The sequence below is a fragment of the Schistocerca americana genome, chromosome 8, assembly GCF_021461395.2.
Source record: "Schistocerca americana isolate TAMUIC-IGC-003095 chromosome 8, iqSchAmer2.1, whole genome shotgun sequence".
Classification (NCBI taxonomy): domain Eukaryota; kingdom Metazoa; phylum Arthropoda; class Insecta; order Orthoptera; family Acrididae; genus Schistocerca; species Schistocerca americana.
This window is the reverse complement of record NC_060126.1, coordinates 258,949,189-258,969,058: the sequence shown is the minus strand read 5'-3', so window position 1 is coordinate 258,969,058 and position 19,870 is coordinate 258,949,189. Positions and strand designations below refer to the sequence as shown.

The window sequence follows — 19,870 nt, the reverse complement described above, 5'->3', positions numbered from 1 at the left end:
TACGGTATATTGATAATTTTTACTTATGGACCGTCTGACAGCAACTGAATAAAACACAATTTTAGTGCCAGTCAGACGGTCCATAAGTAAAAATTATCAATATACCGTAATATTACACGCAACTGAGGAAGACAGGACTACAAAAGTTGAAGATGTCAATACAGCTATGTCAAGCATTCCCTGTCAACGTGTACAACAGGTTCAAGAAAATACATCTGAGACTCCATAAGACGATACAGCATATAAAATTCAACAGAACATGCAAAAAGAACGATTTAATTCCAAGTTACATTAATGTAAAGGTTAAAAACAGTTCTACAGTGGCACAAAAGTCGAAATCATTTGCAGAACGATATTGGTTACTACATGAAATTAAGATGCTCTATTCGAAAAAACAGCACCTAAACATGATGCTCTATGAGACTCATCTAGAATTGGCAAAAAACGTAGGAAATGCCGCAGTTTTCATGGCACTAGTAGAAAAAACTGAGATCAACACATACATAGCAATGAAACATTTACAAAACAAACATAAACACAAGATAATGAAACTAACAGTAAAAAAGACCCAAAAATACATTTACATTTTAAATGTGAAACCACATGAACACCAACACACATTCCATCCACGCTTAGTTAACCTAACAGAGACAGAACTACACGAAAACGAAAAAATGCTCTTGGAAAAAGGTTTGAAACACTGCACCAATAGCAAAGTGAACAATCAATACATAGAAAATCTCATAGTAGAAACCGAACACATCCTTACATGTGAAGAACAACAAAATAATTGTGAAATAAACAAAGGACTGACAAGAGAACTAGTAAAAGAAGAAATAAAAGGCATAATAAAACAAACAAACAGACAGACACACAATAAGAACAACCAAACAGAAGCAGCTACTATGAAAAGGTTAAAACAAAAGTTAACAAACAACAACGTATTAATAACAAGAGCAGACAAGGGAAATGTAACAGTACTCATGGATAAAGAGCAATAAATCACAAAAACCAAGGAATACATAAACACCAACGCAATACAAAAACTGAAGTCAGATCCAACTACACGATTCCAGGCAAATGTGAAACGAACACTGAAAAACATTGAACACACACTCACAGACAAACAGAAATACTACTTAACACAGAAAAACCCACAAGCACCAACACTCCACAGTCCACCGAAAGTACATAAAGACGGAATGCCAATGAGACCTGTTATCAACTTCAAGAAAGCCCCAACATACCGCATAGCCAAACACCTCCAAAAGTTAGTTACAAAACACTATAAAGTAGAAAACAACAGAACAGTGATAAACACAGGAAACCTAATAGAAAACATACAGAACATACAGGTACCACACACAGCATCACTGTTTTCATTCGATATAGAAAATATGTATACCTCCATCCCTATCACAGAAACAATAGAAATCATAGAACAAAATCTCTCATCCCACAGCAACCTCAACACAGACGCAATAAAAGAAATAACAGATAGGCTCAGACTGACAACTGAACTAAACTACTTTCAGTTTGAGGAAGAATATTATCTACAAACTGATGGACTGCCCATGGGATCCCCAATATCAGGAACACTAGCAAACATTTTCATCAGTCACCTTGAAAATCAGATATTTGATAAGATAACCACAAATGAAAGTTTCAAAATCATATATTGGTACAGATACGTGGATGACATTATTTGTCTGGTAGACGAGCCAAGTGAAAAAATAGATGAACTCCATTCAGAAACAAACAAAGCTCATAAGAACATAAAATTCACACTCGAAAAAGAACAAGAAAATCAAATAAATTTTCTTGACATTACAATTAAAAAAGAAAATGGAAAACATACATTTAACATCTTTAGAAAACCAACAGCCATGGACACAATAATACATTCCACATCCAACCACCCCCACAGCCAGAAACTTGCAGCACTAAGACACATGTTACATAGATTACACAGAATCCCACTCAGCAAGAGAAACTATGAACAAGAAATGAACACGATCATACAAATAGCTAGGAACAACGGGTATGACACATATGTGGTACACAAGCTCAATCAAAAAATAAAAACACAAATAAAAAACAAACACAACATTTCCACAATACAAAAGAACTCACAAGCAGAAAACTTACAAACACACTCAACAAACACACACAATGACAACACCACACAGAAAAGAACCAGATGGTACACCATGACCTACACACACAAACTAACACACAGATTTGCAAACATCCTAAAGAGACAGGGCTTCAAAATAGCATACAAGCCTGGGCAAACCCTTCAATCACACCTAAGCCAGCCAGCTACCAAGAGGGACAAATTCCAACAATCAGGAATATATAAACTTGAATGTCAAAGTTGTGATGCAGTATACATAGGCATGACATGCAGGAATTTTGAAACAAGATACAAAGAACATATCAGATGTTGGAAGTATGAAACAAACCATTCCACATTTGCAGAGCATTTAAAACACTACAACCATCATCCTACAAACATGGAACAAGAAATGAAAATAATGAGAATAAGCAACCATGACAAACATCTTATACAAATGCAAGAAAACTTCCACATCCAGAAAGCCATAGCAGAAAACAAACATGTGATAAATGAACAAACACACATCAGCACAGGCTCCCTACTACACTTAATAAAGGAAATGATAACATAAAAAAAAATTAAAAAAAATAAATATATATAACACCAAAATACAGACACACACACACACACACACACACACACACACACACACACACACACACATACAGCCCTCCCCCCCCCCCCCCCCAAAAAAAAAAAAAAAAATAATAATAAAATTACATAACACCAAAATACAGACAGACACACACACACAGCACAAAAAAATATATATCACACCAAAACACACACACACACACACACACACATACACAGGACAAAAACAAAAATAAATAAATAAATACAATAAAATAAAATAAAATTAATACCACACCAAAAAACACTCATACACACACACACACACACACACACACACGCACACACAAACGCATACATGAACAGACCACAGATACTTCAATAGTTACACTCATAAGTTTGGCAGTAATATTCGATCTTTGGCAAAAACATTTAACAGTCGGCAACAGAAACCAAAACATTGCATTAAAACAAGCGTTCAGTGCATAGTGCTGTGGAATGTGGAAAAAACAGCAAATTGGCACTCGTAGGAAGAAGAACAACACCAAAAATGCAACAGGAGCGTAATATGTAAGAAACTGTCTCCGCAACCTGTAAGTACAGTTCAAAACATTACTACTTAATAGGAAATACCAACCACCAGAACTGTTTATAACCTATAGGCACAGTGACAAAAATGTAAATAAAATATCTAACATACGTACATATTCCAGGCCACTGATGATGCCTTGCACAAAATAAAGGCGAAACGCGTATGGCACTAAAATTGTGTTTTATTCAGTTGGTGTCAGACGGTCCATAAGTAAAAATTATCAATATACCGTAATATTACACGCAACTGAGGAAGACAGGACCACAAAAGTTGAAGATTCTTTCCATCTTTAGGTAGGTTACAGTTATTTGATCAATGTTTTCAACTCCAGTCAAGTGGGTCCAAAGAAGAATCAATGGTTTCTAGTGAAGTTGTAGCACCAGATGAAACAGTTGCATAATCGTCCAGATGTACAATTTTACATTAAATTTTTTAGCTCACTTGTGCACTTGAATTTGCGCTTGAAATATGTGCCATTCTTTGTAGAACTTGTATGATATGTTACTAAAATATTCCAAAACTGCCAACATTTTACCTTTGGCTTAAAAATTGTACAAATGTGAAAACAGGACTGAGGAAGGACAGAATCCAGGGATTTATAACGCAACTACTGTCCAAATATGTATGTCATTGTATGATGTAGGCCACATGCACTTAAGCACAAAACTGACTTTAGCTCTAAGTGCATGAGTACCACAACCTTTTTCTTTTGACTGCTACAAAACATAGTTGTCAAAATATTTGACTGTAAAATTCTTTTTTTCATGATTTGATTTCCTGTCTTGAGTCCTGATTACCACAGTTTATCTTATGCACTACCTGTTTCAGGAGATAGTTTCAGTATCCAAGTGCCTTTTTTTTATTAAATTGTGATAACTTAAATATGATCTTTGTTCTGTGTGTTAACATCTATATTGTTCTGGAAATTTCCTCTAATGCAAATTTATAATTATTTACACTTCTTGTTTTACTGATCCAGTGTCTGTAAGAAAAGAAGAAAAAATTTCTACACTTTTGCCCTATAATGATGCAGTCAGTTGGACATAGCAATTATCATATTTAATTCAGCATAATGTAGTAAATACTCAAAATGAGAATTATTTTCTCAAATGCAAGCTAAATTAAACAAAGTCCTGATCACTAATAGCAAATCTTTTTGTGTTAAAATGCACCATCATTACATTCTGTCACTTATCAAATCATCATAATGTGTACTCATTACTGTCTCATTTCATTATGATCAACAGCTTTTAATATTGGTCACAATGTGGAAAACAACTGCACATTAAGCTGCAAGAGACAGCAAATATAACTGGTTGCACCTTCTTTGTGCAGAGTAGTGAAAATAATGTCTTCTTGTATGATGAAGCTAAAGATTCTTCTGAACTGAAAATGTATTGTGTCATCATTCAATGATTTGGAAACATGCTACTAACAATGAAAAAGAGAGATAGCTTCTCATCATAAAGACGACACACTGGGTTGCAGACAGGCACAACAAAGAGACTGTTACACATTAAGCTTCCGCACAAAGACTTCATCAGAAAAGAAAAACGTAAAAAGGTAACCCCCCCCCCCCCCTCTCTCTCCCCCTCTCTCTCTCTCTCTCTCTCTCTCTCTCTCTCTCTCTCTAAACAAGTTTACATGGTGCAGTGTCGGGAGGGAGGGACGGAGGGAGGGAGGGAGGGACAGGAAGGGGGGGGGGGGGGGAGCTGAAAGAAGAGGAGTAGAGAAGAGGAAACGATTGGCAAGTGCATTGGTAGAGAGCAGTGCACAGTGAGAATGAGGGGGCATGATTTGGGAGGAAGTGATAGAGCACAGGGTGGAAACAGTTGGGTGGAGGATGCGGCGACAGTAAGTTACCATAGGTTGAGGCTGAGATGATTTCAGGAGCAGAGAATGTGTTGTAAGGATAACTCCCACACACACAGTTCAGAAAGCTGGTGGAGGAGGAGGGGATACAAATGGCCTGGGTTGTGAAGCAGCCATTGAAATCAAGTATGTTATGTCCAGTTGTATGTTGTGAAACAGGATGGTCCACTTTGCTCTTGACTGCAGTTTGGCACTGGCCATTCATCCTGGATGATAGCTCATTAGTAGTTAAACCAATTTAAAAAACTGAGCAAAGATTACAGCACAGCTGATAATCGAAATAACTGCTTTCACATGTGGCCCAGCCTCTGAAGGGATAAGATACGCCTGAGGCAGAACAGGAATAGGAAGTGCTGTGTGGGTGGATTGGGCAGGTCTTGCACCCGGGTCTTCCATGTGGACATGATCCTGTGGCAAGTGACTAGGACTTGGAGTGGCATAGGGATAGACTAGGATCTTGTGGAGGATGGGCGAGTGATGGAACACCACTTTAGGAGGGACGGGAGGCATCTTGGGTGGGATGTCCTTCATCACAGGGCATGAAGATAGATAATCAAAGCCCTGAAGAAGGATGTGCTTCAATTTTTCTAGTTCAGGGAAGTACTGGGTTATGAGGAGAGGCTCCTTTGTATCTGGTTCTTGATGGTGGTGGGAGGAATTGGGGTGTCTGGGAACATGGCATAAGAAATCTGGGGGATAGTATCTATCTATGAAGGTCTCTATGATAATTTCAACGTACTGGACAAAGGAGCTACCATCATTGCAAATACACTGTTCTCTGGTGGCTAGACAGTACGGGAGGGATTTTCTAGTATGAGAGGGATGGTAACTGTTGAACTGCAAGTACTGTTGGTAGTTGGTGGGTTTAATGAGAACAGAGGTGTGGCTGGAGCCAACAGAGAGGTGATCAACATCCAGGGAGGCGGCACACTGTGTTGTGAAGGACTAAGTGATGTGGGTGGGAGAGAAGGTGGTTGGTGAGGTTGTGAAGGGATGAGGATAGGGTGTCCTGGTCCTGCATCCAGATCGCGAAGAAACTGTCAATGAACCTGAACCACCTCAGAGGTTTGGGGTATTGGGAGGCTCAGATGGTTTCTTCTAGATGGCCCATAAACAGGTTGGCATAGGAGAAGGCCATATGGGTGCCCATGGCTGTGCCTCAGGTTTGTTTGTATACCTTCCCCTCAAAGGAGAAGCAGTTGTGTATTAGGATGTAGCTAGTAAAGTATAAGGAATAAGGCCTTGGGTTTGGAGTCTTATGGATGTTGGGAGAAGTGGTGTTCAATAGTGGCAAGACCATGGGCATGAGGGATGTTGGAATATAGGAAAGTGACAACAGTGACAAGTAGGGATCCTCGGGGTAAAGAAGTGGGAGAGTTGGTGAAGCAAGTGGTTGGTATCTTTGAACTGGGAGGCTAGATTCTGGGCAATGGGTTGGAAGTGTTGGTCAATGAGGGATGAAATTCTTTCAGTGGGAACACAATAACCATTTATAATGGGGCATACAGGATTGTTGGTCTGTGGATTTTGGAGAGCAGGCTGGGTGTGCAGGATGTGATGAGGCGAGGAAGGAAATGGATTAGGGGAGAGGTTCTTGGAAGGGACTACAGTTTTAAGCAAGGATTGGAGATTATTTTAGAATCCTGAGATGGAATCAATCTGGCAGAGTTTATAGACGGAGGTGTCACATAATTGGCAGAGGCTTTCTGCCAGATAGTCACTGTAATTCATAACAACAGTGGTGGAACCTTAGTTAGCAGGTAAGTGGAAGTGTTTTGAGGCTGTATATAGCTGTCCTTTCTTCTGCTGAAAGGTTAGAGTTCTTGGGATGGAATCTGGGTAAGGCGGGCGAGACCAAACAGAAGGTAAAGAATTCCCAGAAGATGACTAGGCATAGGTTAATCAGGTGGATGGGGAGAGATCCACAGCTGAATGGTGGTATGAGCTAGGGTTCAGTGTTGGGATTAAGTTGGATTTGGTTGGAAGGATCAGTGGCGAAGAAGTGTCTCTCCAGTGCAGGGATCAAGAGGAGGAGAGCAGGTCTTTAACAAATTCAGCATGGTTAAATTTTGGTTTAGGGCTGAATAGGATGAGGAGGAACAATGTGGTTCCCTTCCGCACCCAATCTCCACAACATCCTAGTGTATCCCTATGACACTCCCAATCCCAACCACTTGCTACAGGGGTTATGTCCCTGTGGAAAGGCTAGGTGCAAGACTGCCAAATCCACCCCCAAAGCACTTCCTATTCCAGTCCTGTCACAGGCTTATAGGCCAGACCACCTGTGAAAGCAGCCATGTCATACAACAGTTCTGCTGCTATCATTCCTCAAGCATTTTATATTTGTATGGCCATCAACCAGCTGTCAACTGGGATGAATGACCACTGTTGAACTGTGTTCAAGAGCAAAATGGGATATCCCATTGCACAACATGCAGCTGATCATACCATGCTTAATTTCAATGGCCGCTTCAGAAGCCGGGCCATCTGGATGCTTCCCTCCACCACCAGCTTTTCTGAACTGCACAAATAGAGTTATCCTTACAACAAATTCTCCACTCTTGAAATCGTCCCGGCTTCAACCTGCATTAACTCACTGTCCATGCACCCTCCACCCCTCGGTTTCCACCTCCTCTGTCTTACCACATCCACTGGCCTCATGTCCCCTCATGCTCATTGTGCACTGCTCTCTGCCAATGCACCCACCAATCCTTTTCCCCCTTCTCTGCTCCTCCTCTTTCTGCTCTCTTTTTTTCCTTTCCCTCCCTCCCCCACAACCTCATGATGCTGCACCAGGTAGACTTGTCTGACACCTCCAGTTCTTGCACACTTCACCAGGCAAAGTTTCAGTCTGGCCTGAGCAGCCAGAGATAGTGGTCATGTGTGTGTAAGATTTGCTTGCTTATGTGATTGTTTTCGGATGAAGGTTTTGCCCAAAAGCTTACATTATAACAGACTTTTAATTGAGCCTGTCTGCAACTCAACGTGTCATCTTTGGGATGAGTAGCAATCTACCCTTTCTATAACTGTTGATATTCCAACCTGGACTTTTCAATGTCTGAAACATGCTACTAAATTAGTTTCATTCTATGAGAATATTAAACATTCACAAAGGTGGAAACATCTTGCAAGAGAAGTTGCAATACTGAGGATGAATAATGACCACATTGAATGTCTGAATGGATCAGTAAAAGAAAAATTGACAGTTCTTCTGGGTTATAAAATAGATGGAAATGTAAAGTTATTGCCATTAATTATTACAAAGTTTACAGGTAGATGTTTTAAGAGCAAGCAAATATTGTGTACTTTGACTACAATAGCATTACTTGGATCATGAACAATTCTTATCAGTCCCCCCCCCCCCCCCCCCCAGAAAACAAAGGACAGTAGTTAAGGATTTTGCCATAGTATCTCATCACCATGTCCATCCTGTATCATTCACCGAATAAAACAATATCTGAATGAAAAATTTTACTATTTTTGGAAATATTCCTTAAATCAAACATCAGATGGGGACATTGCATGTGACTTAAAAATGTAGATCTGGTGAATTCCTGTTGAGCTGTACAAGAGTTTCCATACTTGTGATTAGAGTGTATTTGTATGACCTAAAAAAAGTTCCATTTCCAATTCCGAATCACTCCTTCAGCATAACTGAAGTAAGCAGCTATTTAAGGAGAAACTATTTGGGTCTCTAGCATTGAACAGATGGACTTACAATGAAATGCCATTGTCTGCATCAAAAATCTCGTAAAAGGATGGGTAGTGAATAAGGTGAACTGTATATAGTGGTATACAGCCAGTTATACTTAAACCTGCCGAATGCCACATACATAATTCCACAAAATTACAGGAATGCAACCATATCAAATAAGTCACATCTCCTGACATCTTTGGCTAAGAAGCATCATCCACCTACTGCACCTAAGACTGACAGTGTAGCTTTCTCATCCACCTAATAAAAATGTCACCCACACTATTTTGCATATTGATACACACCACGACGTCACATAAATGGGCAGTGGAGGAGTATAGTACTGCCACACCTTCTATGATGGGCATTGTGTCACATTCTGATTTATAAGCACTGTGCATTAATGAAAGGGGTACTGTACCACTGTCTTTGAGAGCTGCCTGTTTCAGGTGCCAGAATTCTCATTTTAACATCTAACTACTAGGGCGGGGTTTGAGCAGCCCACACAAGACTTTTTTTATATAATTCGTAATGTTGGCGCACTACAGATCCACCAATTTAGGGATTCTCAGTGGGCTGCAGAGGCTTATGACAGGTAGACGTGTGCCGCGCTCTTGCAACAGTAAGTACCTGTTTTACATTACTGGGGTTTCTGTAGACCCCAAGTGTGCTTTTCTGTAGCATTTACTTACAACATGCTAATACAGTAATTTGCTTATATTCTAGTATATTTATAACAATGACTCACTTTATCTCTGATGAGGATATTTTATGACTGTTAGATGAAGGCACTGACTCAGAAAGTGAAAATAACACAAAAGAAGAAGAAGAAGAAGAAGAAGAAGAAGGACTTGACATTAGTGATCATGATTCAATACACAGATAAGACCTTTCTGGATCAGAGATCGAGAAAAGTGAAGAGGAAGAAGAAGAAAGCCTAAGGAACTATTTTTATGGTAAGAACAGATACAAATGGAGTAAATCTGCCCCACATTCATCTTGTATACTACAGCACAATACTATGTGAAAGAGATTGAAATGATCTGCTGTTTGTAACAGTAAAATGTCGCCAGTAGAGAGTTGGAAACTTTTATTTACTGGTGATGTGATTGGGACTAGCATCCACTACACCAACAAAAAACTTGAGGACAAATAATAAACTCCATTATTACAGCCATACTATGCTAAAAACAGTGACTGCTGTGAGTTGAGAACTTACCTTCGATTGCTTGTGTTTATTTCAATATTCAAGTCAAACCACAAAGATATTAGATTGCTAATGGCAACTGATTTTACTGGTAGAGATATTTTTCGAGGTGTAATGGGAATAAAAAGAATTTTATTCATTTATTTCAATGTAACATTTGATGACATCAGTACATGCAAAGAAAGAAAATCTACAGATAACACTGGCCTCGATAAAAGAAATTTTTGAAACTTTTAATAGCAACTGTGGTGTGAACTATCCTTGTTCAGAATATTTATGTTTTGATGAAATGTTGGTAAAATTTTGAGGAAGATGCTCATTCAGAATGTTTATCAAAAGTAAACTTGGAAACTATGGCCTGGAAATGCATTGTATTTGTAATGCGAAGACTCATTACTTGTATAATGCATTCATATACTCTGGAAAACCATTTACCCACAGAAATACCCTTTTCGCAGTGCCAACACAGGATGTGCTAAAGCTTGCAGAGTAGTTTTATGGAACTAATAGAAATATAACTGGAGATAGTTTGTTTATATCTGTTGAGTTAGTAAATGAATAAGTGAACCAAAGACTAACATACGTATGCACTGTATGAAAAAACAAACAGGAAATTCTTCATGAGTTTTTGCCTAATAAAAGAGAACGCACTGAATTAAAACATCTTTTGGATCTGTATGAGACAAGACCTTGGTGTCATTCATTCCAAAGAAGTATAAAAGAGCAGTTTTCTATGCATCACAATGTGTCTACAAATCAAAAATTGAAGAAACCTGTAATTACATAATTTTACAGTAACACTAAAGGAGTAGTTGACATTTTAGATTTGAAATCCTCAAATTATACTTGTTAATGTAGAACAAGAAATGGCCGAACACAATTTTTGCTGCTATACTGAATATTTCTCTTGCTAACAGATGTTCTTTGGGTCAGTTCTAATCCAAATAAAAATCAGTAATAGATACATGTTTGCAGCACATTAGAAAATAACCCAAATTTGGCCAAAGATATACAAGATATAACGTGCAACTTGGCTCGCAGAGAACAAACTTTATCAACGCCTAATGCAGATGAGCCCGGTACTAGTAATTCTCAGAAGTGAATGTGTTACATTTGCCTGAGGTTGAAAGATAAAAAGAGCTCTCCAATACGTAAAACTTGAAAATAATTTATTTTGTAAGCCTCACACAAAGACAATCAATTATTGTTTGTCCTGTGAACCCAAAGAAAATGAATGATTTTGTAGGCTCTTAATAATGTACTGTCATTTTTTCCATACTAATAGTATTTTTGTTTTACAATTTTAATTTCATTTTATGTTCCTATCTTGCTAAAAAGAAAAAAACCCCAAAGATTTTAATTACAAGTTAATTATGGAGTTGATTTTTATGTCATTTTATCTCAGCAAGAAAATAAAAAACTGGAAACAAGCTTTTGTAAATGATCTAAAATTTCTGTTAAGACTGGTTACTGTAAGCACAATAAACACTTTAAATATGTTACATTTTATTACGTAAATATATAAATACATAAGTTAATTCCAATTATTATTTATAAACATACCTAAACTCTGTTGGGGTACTTCTAGATCCTAAATGCAAGAGTATGTTACTAAAAACAGCACCTGCATTTAAAACGTTAAGTAAGTTAAAATCACTGCCACAATTAAGTAAATTGTTCACCAGTCAAATTTTTATGGCTTCCTTCATCACCGGGTCCTTTAAGTATCATGAAGACATTATAATCCTCACGTTTTCATAGCCCATGGAGTGGCCAGTCTCTATGTGGTGCTCAGCCACTGCTTATTTGCAACATGTGTAGCAGTGATGCTCCAAGCAACATTAGTGAATGGTTCTCACGTCATCTGCACATCAAACAAAAATCTGTACTGGTAGGTGATCTAGTATATGCCTGCATTATACAGTTTTAGGTCAATCTTTACAAAGCCAATGAGAGTGGCTGGGCAAAAGATAATCTTCACTTTCTACTTAGAAAATTTCTGATCTACTCCAGAAGAAATATCCCCTACTTACAGAACAGCCATGGATTTGAACCTTTCCTCTCCAACCTCTTGGTTCCCAGGGCATTCACCTTTGGTCTGAACTGCAGAGTCTTCCATTTTTGTGGAGTACACTCCCATTATCTCCAAATGCTATTTTTAATTGTTCAAAATATTGAAAAAGGTGGTTGTCTGTAATGGTACACACTATGTGGACAATTGTATTGACGACACCAGCTGGAAAAATGGAAATGTGGACAATTGTATTGACGACACCAGCTGGAAAAATGGAAATGATCATATAGTGTCAGTGGTTGGGAGTTCCCAGTCAAGTAGTTTGGCCACCAAGTGGAAGTCGTATTGACTGCGATGCCACATTGGGCGACTTGCGAGTTGACAATGGGGATGAAATGATGATGAAGACAGAACAACACCCAGTCCCTGAGGGGAGAAAATCTCCCACCCCAGCCAGGAATCGAACCCGGGCCCCTGTGCGAGGCATTCCAACGTGCTGACCATTCAGCTAATGGGGCAGACAAGACACCAACTGTCTGTGATGGATGGTAATAAACTGTCTGCCTGCAGGTATAAAATTGAGTGTTTTGGCTTGTGGTATGTTTAGTTACACAGAGCACTGCATTCTTGAGGCAAAGCTGTGTAAGTGGCACTCATTTCCTATCACATGCTTTTTAATGGCTTGGCTTCAGTTAGCCAGCAGTTCCCCCACTTGTCCTCATGTGGGCAAGTAGTTGCTGAATATGATCCAACAGGTGAGTACCCCTTCCACATGGCAAGGAAACATGGCAGTTAGCTGTGTCTCAATGGAGCAGAAGGTGCGGTGATGAAGAAAGGAAGCGTATAGCACCTTTACTGCAACTTTGTAGCAAATGCGAATATGTGCACAGATGAGTGAGATACCCATGGCCTTAACACGCCACACAGGCAGCTGTGTTATTAGGCACAGAAGTCGTATGCAATTACTTCCATCAACCTACTCTCTCTCACACAAGCTCGGTGAAGATTGGGCAGATTGACTATACATTTGTAACACTGAAGAGTAAATGTCCCAAATGTGCTGTCAGTTTTCTGACACACTAAAACAGTCAAAAAAGGGAGGTTTCATTCTTTTCCATCTGAATGTGAACTGATATTTTAATGGATGTAATTAAGATGGTAAAAGAATTCATGAAGTTCATCCTCACAATGGGGCCACGCCACAAATTTATCATCCACATACCTCAAAAAAATATCAGTATAAATTTTAAAAGTCCAGCGCCTTTTCCTCAAGGTCCTTGATAAACAAACTCGCCAACAAAGTCGAATAATGAATATTCTGAGGTAAGGACATGCTAAAATAAAGTTATAATCTGCGTACCAAAATGTTTTGCACATTATATTTTCCAATGAATGATTAAGACTCTATGAGGAAGACTTTCGTAACAATGATATGACATCAAAATTGACCAATCAGTCTGAACTGTTGAGCCTGAGAGTCTTCAGTCTGTTAATAAATTCAGTTCAATTCCATATGTGGTGAGGGCACTTCTGAACAACAGATGTCTACAACAAGGCTAAGAGCTTGGCAATGAAATATTTCAGAGACTCAGTCAGTATTGCTTGCTTTTGAGCAAGGGCACATCCTTCTTGCACAACATTAGCAAACCATATAACCTCAGTGCAGCTGCATCATGAATTTTTAATATATTCACTACTTCTTGATGGAATGAGGAAGCATTCAAGAGAAAAGACATCTTGAGACTACGTGGTTAGTGGGGTACTTACTTATCAATCTTGTTAGATGTGCAATCATCCAGCAGACTTTTCATTTTAGCATCACAGATGTCATGCGGTATTAAAACAGTCTTTGTATGGGAGATCAACCCAACATCCATCTGCTACAGCCTGACAAGTCAGCGATTGCTGGACAGCACACTATATGGCAGTGGGCAGTATACCATGAAAATGTCAAGATTTTAACATCCACATCATCCTTCTGAAAGTTGATGATTAAGAAAGCCTTCAAAATATCTCTGACTAATGAATTACCAAATTGCAATGGTGGTTCTAAGTAAGGTGAAATGTGAATCCAGCACTTGAAACAGTGCGCTCCCAAAGACAGCAGTATAATGGCCATGTTGTTAACATCCAGTATTTGCAAATCAGAACCTGTGACATGTTCTCTGCTATAGATAGTATGCCAGTGATATCCATCTCAGCTGCTGAAGGGAAATTTCTGCAGCTGTGGTGGTCTGTACCTACATGTTCAAGAGTGCAAGTTGTTTGTTTATTAGACAAGTGGAAGGGCTGCAACAACAGTCCTACATCTCTAAATATGGCTCCATGGTTCCAAGCTGAAATATCACCAGAAGAACACTTACTGGATATGACTGCAAGAACTTAATTTCATAGAACAAGCATGAAAACATGAAGATTCTCACATAAGTAATTGTTTGCAGCGTGCGAAAAATAAAAAACAGAAATGTCCATTACAAAACAGAAAAATCAATTCTCTTATCATACAGATCACCTGTAGATATTCTTTCCACTGTAAAGCTTTTAAAGCAGACACAGCAAATGAACAAGACATACATCAATGTTATAAAAATTCTAATTTATAAAAGGCTCAGAAAGTGATGTACATGAATTAGCAACCAACACAATTGATCAGCTACACAGAATTGCTAATAATAAAAATCTCTTCACTGAGCTTCCACTATTTTACATGTACATAACCATTGTTCCTGGGTAAGCGTCCATGAGGTCACATGAATACAAAGCTAGCAGTACCAGGTAAACATCATCTACTTGACATAACTGAAGCAACAAAAGTTGTTCATGTAAGAGCTTTCCTCTTACATTTAAATTGTATTCACACATCTAGGTACACTCCGCAGTTCACAATCAGACATACACATAGCATACACCATTCTATCTGTAGTTTAATTAATTAATGTCTACACAGCTAGCAATCTATCGGGGGAAAGAGTAACAACCAAACAACATTGAAGGTCAGTAGTCACAAAGTTTTCATTATCGCCCTGAAAAAATAAAGTGGCATAGTTATTTTTCTTTGTTTGCAGGTATATGTATCCAATCCTTGGCACATGTGGAAATCCTTGCATAAGGTTACCATAGCAAGCCGCTAGAGGAGCCAAAGAAAAATGTTGCATCTCACTGGTAAAGTGAAGTTTCATAAAGTAATTCGCTTTCTGTGTTTGAAGAGGAACAATGTTGGAACAATCAACGCTGAGTTGGTGAAATGTATGGTGACAATGCGTCACTGTATGACACAATGGTTAAGTGGCATAGGCATTTTCAGTGTGGTCAGACAAGTCTGAATGTTGAATAATAAACTGGTAGATCACTTCTCTGTGTAGAACTGTGAATTATAAGAGAAGTGGAGTTCCTCAGGCTTGAAGGGCAGAGTATCACATTTGAGGCAATAGTGAAAAAAGTGGAAGTCCATCATAGATCATTTTTCAGTGCCTCACTCAACATTTAAAAAATAACAAACACTGAATCTCTGACTGTTTTCACCTATTCCAGAAGTTCAGGAAACCAAGGAAGCAGCAGGAATGTTGTACATTTGTTTTTGAAGAGGGTCTGTCTTAAGCAAAACTCAATTTTTCATTTTCTTTTAATGTTTTTCGCAGAAGATTCATCATCATCAGTTGGTTTTTTATTATTTTTCTATAACACAGGAAAAATGCTCTTTTCTACTTGTACACACACAAATTTGTGTTTTGAAGACAGTATTTACATGTTTAAAAACAAAAAGTTTTGTATATATACTTTGATACAATATGCTGTGGTTTTCCTGGATTTTTATGTTGTCTTGTTTCATAGTTAGTCATGTAAAACCTACTGTTGAACAGTTATAAATTTTACAACTTGCAATGTTATGGTTATGCCTGCCATTAACTAATTTTATGTGGAAGATGGTGTGTGTGTGTGTGTGTGTGTGTGTGTGTGTGTGTGTGTGTGTGTGTTTGCAGTGTGATTCACTTACTTTTTCTGGTTTACCCATTATCTTCACTGTGAAGGCCTGTACTAAGTAACTTCCAAAGTAACTGTTTACAAAGTACAGAAACAAGATAACCACAGCAATCCCAGTTGTACTGCCATACAACTGCAGTTTAGATTTCTTTGTCAGTGTGATTACTATTGACCTAACAGTAACCATGAATAAACACACAAAGTCTGTACTGCAAATAAACTTCACTCTATCACAGAAAAAGAAGACCAAATGCTCAGTTAATAATACAACTTCCCTCTGCTGGTTTGTGTCACATATTAACTTTGACTGCAGTATATGCTGCAGTTTTATGGCCACATGATTTTTGATTGCTCATCTGATTCCCTGCTTACTACTAGAGTCCTACTGACATCCAGTGCAACATACAATTCGAAAAAAGACTTGCAAGAGAATAAGTGAATAATGTGAACACTTAAGTAAAAAAAAGTTGATTTACATTCTGTGATACACTGTGGTTTCCCTTTCAAGCAACAAATTAGCAAAATGGTTCAAATGGCTCTGAGCACTATGGGACTCAACATATGAGGTCATAAGTCCCCTAGAACTTAGAACTACTTAAACCTAACTAACCTAAGGACATCACACACACCCATGCCCGAGGCAGGATTCGAACCTGCGACCGCAGCAGTCCCGCGGTTCCGGACTGCAGCGCCAGAACCGCATGGCCACCGCGGCCGGCAACAAATTAGCAGGAATGCAATAAATTTTATAGATATCACATTTCCTGCTTGGTAGATATGAATGTTCTCATCCAGATTTGCAGAAACATTAAAGCTATTCAGGAATCAAATTCCTAAAAATTGCATTTTCAGCTTATTCCTGTAGTGCAACTCTTTGGAATAGAAAGGTAATGGAAAGCACTGTAGTCCCTACACCAATAGATATTTGTAAACAAATATTAAACTGTTACTAGCACAATCCTAACCCCACAAAAATACCGACCACTTGCCACACACAGTTTGTAAAGTCATAAAACTAGTTACATATTCTTACTGAAATGTAAACTGTGAGAGACACATTTCTTTGAAATCACCTCCACCTGAAATGACCTTGTGCCAGAATACTTTACCCTGTTGTCATACAACGTGTCTATCAAGGTTATGAATCGGCGCGCAGGAGACTTCTGCTTGAGAGTCAGCTGGGGGACGTCACGGATCAGAACAGTATGGAAGACACGGGAAATCTGCAAGTAATCACTCGCACCCAGAGGCTGTAAGGCAAAAACACACAGCAGTAAAAGTATGGTTCTCAGCATACAACATTGTTTATTTTAAGTAACAAAAAGTAACAGCAATTACTCAAACAAAATATCAGGAACCACTCAACCATTGTTCTACTGCTCCATATTTGTCATCCACAACCACACCCACAAGAGCACACGTGGGTGGGAGGGAGGGAGGGAGGGAGGGCGTGGAGAGAGAGAGAGAGAGAGAGAGAGAGATTGATTTTATTTACTCTCCCAATTCTACAGGGGTTGAGCAACTCTCTTGGACTGATTTCATATGGTTAACATGGAGAAGGTCATTGCTCCTCCTGAGGAAAAACTGCTTCTCTCAGTCACCTAACAACAGCATTAGCATGTAGCTCCATAAGTGAGTGACTATGCACTCTGAAGACAAACTTAAACTTGAGCTTATTTAGTGCACAATTCTTCCTCTATACAGAATGAGATTGTCCTCTCTAATATTTCTTTATAACTGTTATTGTCTGCACCATGTACTAATGTGGTCTGTAAGTGCAATGTCTGAACTTGGGCAACAGTCATTCAAAGCTTGGCTTTCTTTGAGAAAATAAAGGCTACAAGTTGTGAAGTTACAAGCTTATGGACATTTTTATTTCATTTTATCATTTATTATACTTATTAACTAGGAACAATCTTTAAATTCATGAAAAACTATAAAAAGCTACATAAAAATGGCAGCAATGATTATTTGAAGAGTGTGTGTGTGTGTGTGTGTGTGTGTGTGTGTGTGTGTGTGTGTGTGTGTGTGTGTGTATCAGTCAATGGTGACAGAGTGCAGTGCAGTTCAGTGTACAGTAAACATCACCACAAGATACAAATCAGGACCAACATCCAGGGTCAGAGCTTACACTCTGGCAGAAATACACTGAATAATTACATATGTACTAAATAACCAAGCATCGTGTCAAGCTCAAGCGATTGCTAATGGATGCCTTCTCAAGAGTTTATATGAGGCATAAAAAACAATGTTGTGAGCCAGTTTAAAATTTGAATGTTGTTATGGATGACAAAAGCTCAGAAGTTTGGGTGTGTGGAATGTGACCTATTGATAATAAATTTACAAATACAGACAATTAAAAAATTATGCATAGCTGATTATTTTAAAATTCTCTCAGGATGTATTGTGTTGATGCAATGCAGTTTTTCTGTGAACTAACACACATGGTTTAGATCACTTCACATGTATCCATCATATGAATTTTATAGACTTCCAACATGTGTTGTTATGCAGAAGCCATACAATTTTCTTTGTTTAGCCTTATACAGACCTGTTTCAGATGGATTCCTGCATTAAAGCAATTCCAGTAATATTTCACCTACCACTGTTTTATTCAGAATGACCTTCACTTGATAATTAAGGGAACTGGTCTTCATATTTCTTTCCCTTTTCTTAAATGTCTTTCCACACTGGTACGGCGACTTAACTACTTTGAAGCACCCGCCTGTCAGCTTATACGCATGCCTTCTATTCTGTTACAGTCATTTGAAATCAGACTTTATTTCAGTTTATCTCCAGAATACACCCATAACAACTGGGGCACTAAAAACACTTTTCCTATCCATTTGCTAAAATAACTGAGGACACGGGTTGCAAGTGCTACTCGGAGATTAAGAGGTTGGCACAGGAAAGGAATTCGTAGTGGGCCGCATCAAACCAGTCAGACGACTGGTGCCTGCCCCCCCCCCCCCCCCCCCCCAAGAAAGGGTAATTTACAACATCTAACAAACATGTGTTCTGAAATTTTATCACATATTAGATGACTGAACTCTTCATGTACAACAGGGGTAGTCAACCTATTTTACCTACCACCCACTTCCGTATATCTGTAACTAGCAAAATTTTTTAGCTGCCCACTGGTTCCACAGTAATGGTGATTTATAAAGTATGGAAGTAATTTTTCTTTATAAAATTTATAAAGCAGAGTTACAGCAAGTTAAAGCATATAATAATAATTACTTACCAAATACTTTATGTCAAAATTGTTTGAATACCTAATGACAAGACTTTAAAATCCCTACAGCCTAGCCTATCGCTCACCATAACACCCACAAGTGGGTGATGGGGACCAGGTTGACAACCACTGCTGTACAACTTTATGTTCACCCTCTTATATAGTGTCACAATAGTTTACTAGTCCCCCAGGTTCTGAGAGTAAGCAAATGATGGCTAAGCAAGAGAATGTTAGTATGCAAATGTTTTGACAGAATGAGTGCTTTTTAAATTTGAAATAGGAGACTTTCCTAAAGCTCATTCTGTGCATCATTACGTTTATCTGTTGCTCAACATAATATGGTGGCCCAACCTACTTTTTCTTTGGCTTAAGATTCACCATCATTTCTTCTTATGGCTACAAGACAACTGAAGAAAGTGCAGTAACAACAAAATCAGTTTCCAAAATGATATTTTGATTCTGCAGCAGATTGTGCACTGACGTGAAACTTCAGATTAAGACTGTGTGCCAGACTGAGACCCGAACTTTGGACCTTTGCCTTTCCTGGGCAAGTGCTCTACTGTCTGAGTTACTCAAGCATGAC

At 38.5% G+C, this 19,870-nt stretch overlaps 1 protein-coding gene across 1 annotated transcript in view; it reads right to left on the bottom strand.

Moving 5' to 3' along the window:
- LOC124544674 (putative ATPase N2B) overlaps window positions 1–19,870 on the bottom strand; it is a 105,113-nt gene that overhangs the window by 22,751 nt on the left and 62,492 nt on the right. The window contains exon 5 of the mRNA XM_047123297.1: window positions 17,162–17,302. Within this exon, the coding sequence (XP_046979253.1) occupies window positions 17,162–17,302 (141 nt within the window). The remainder of the gene's footprint in view (window positions 1–17,161; window positions 17,303–19,870) is intronic.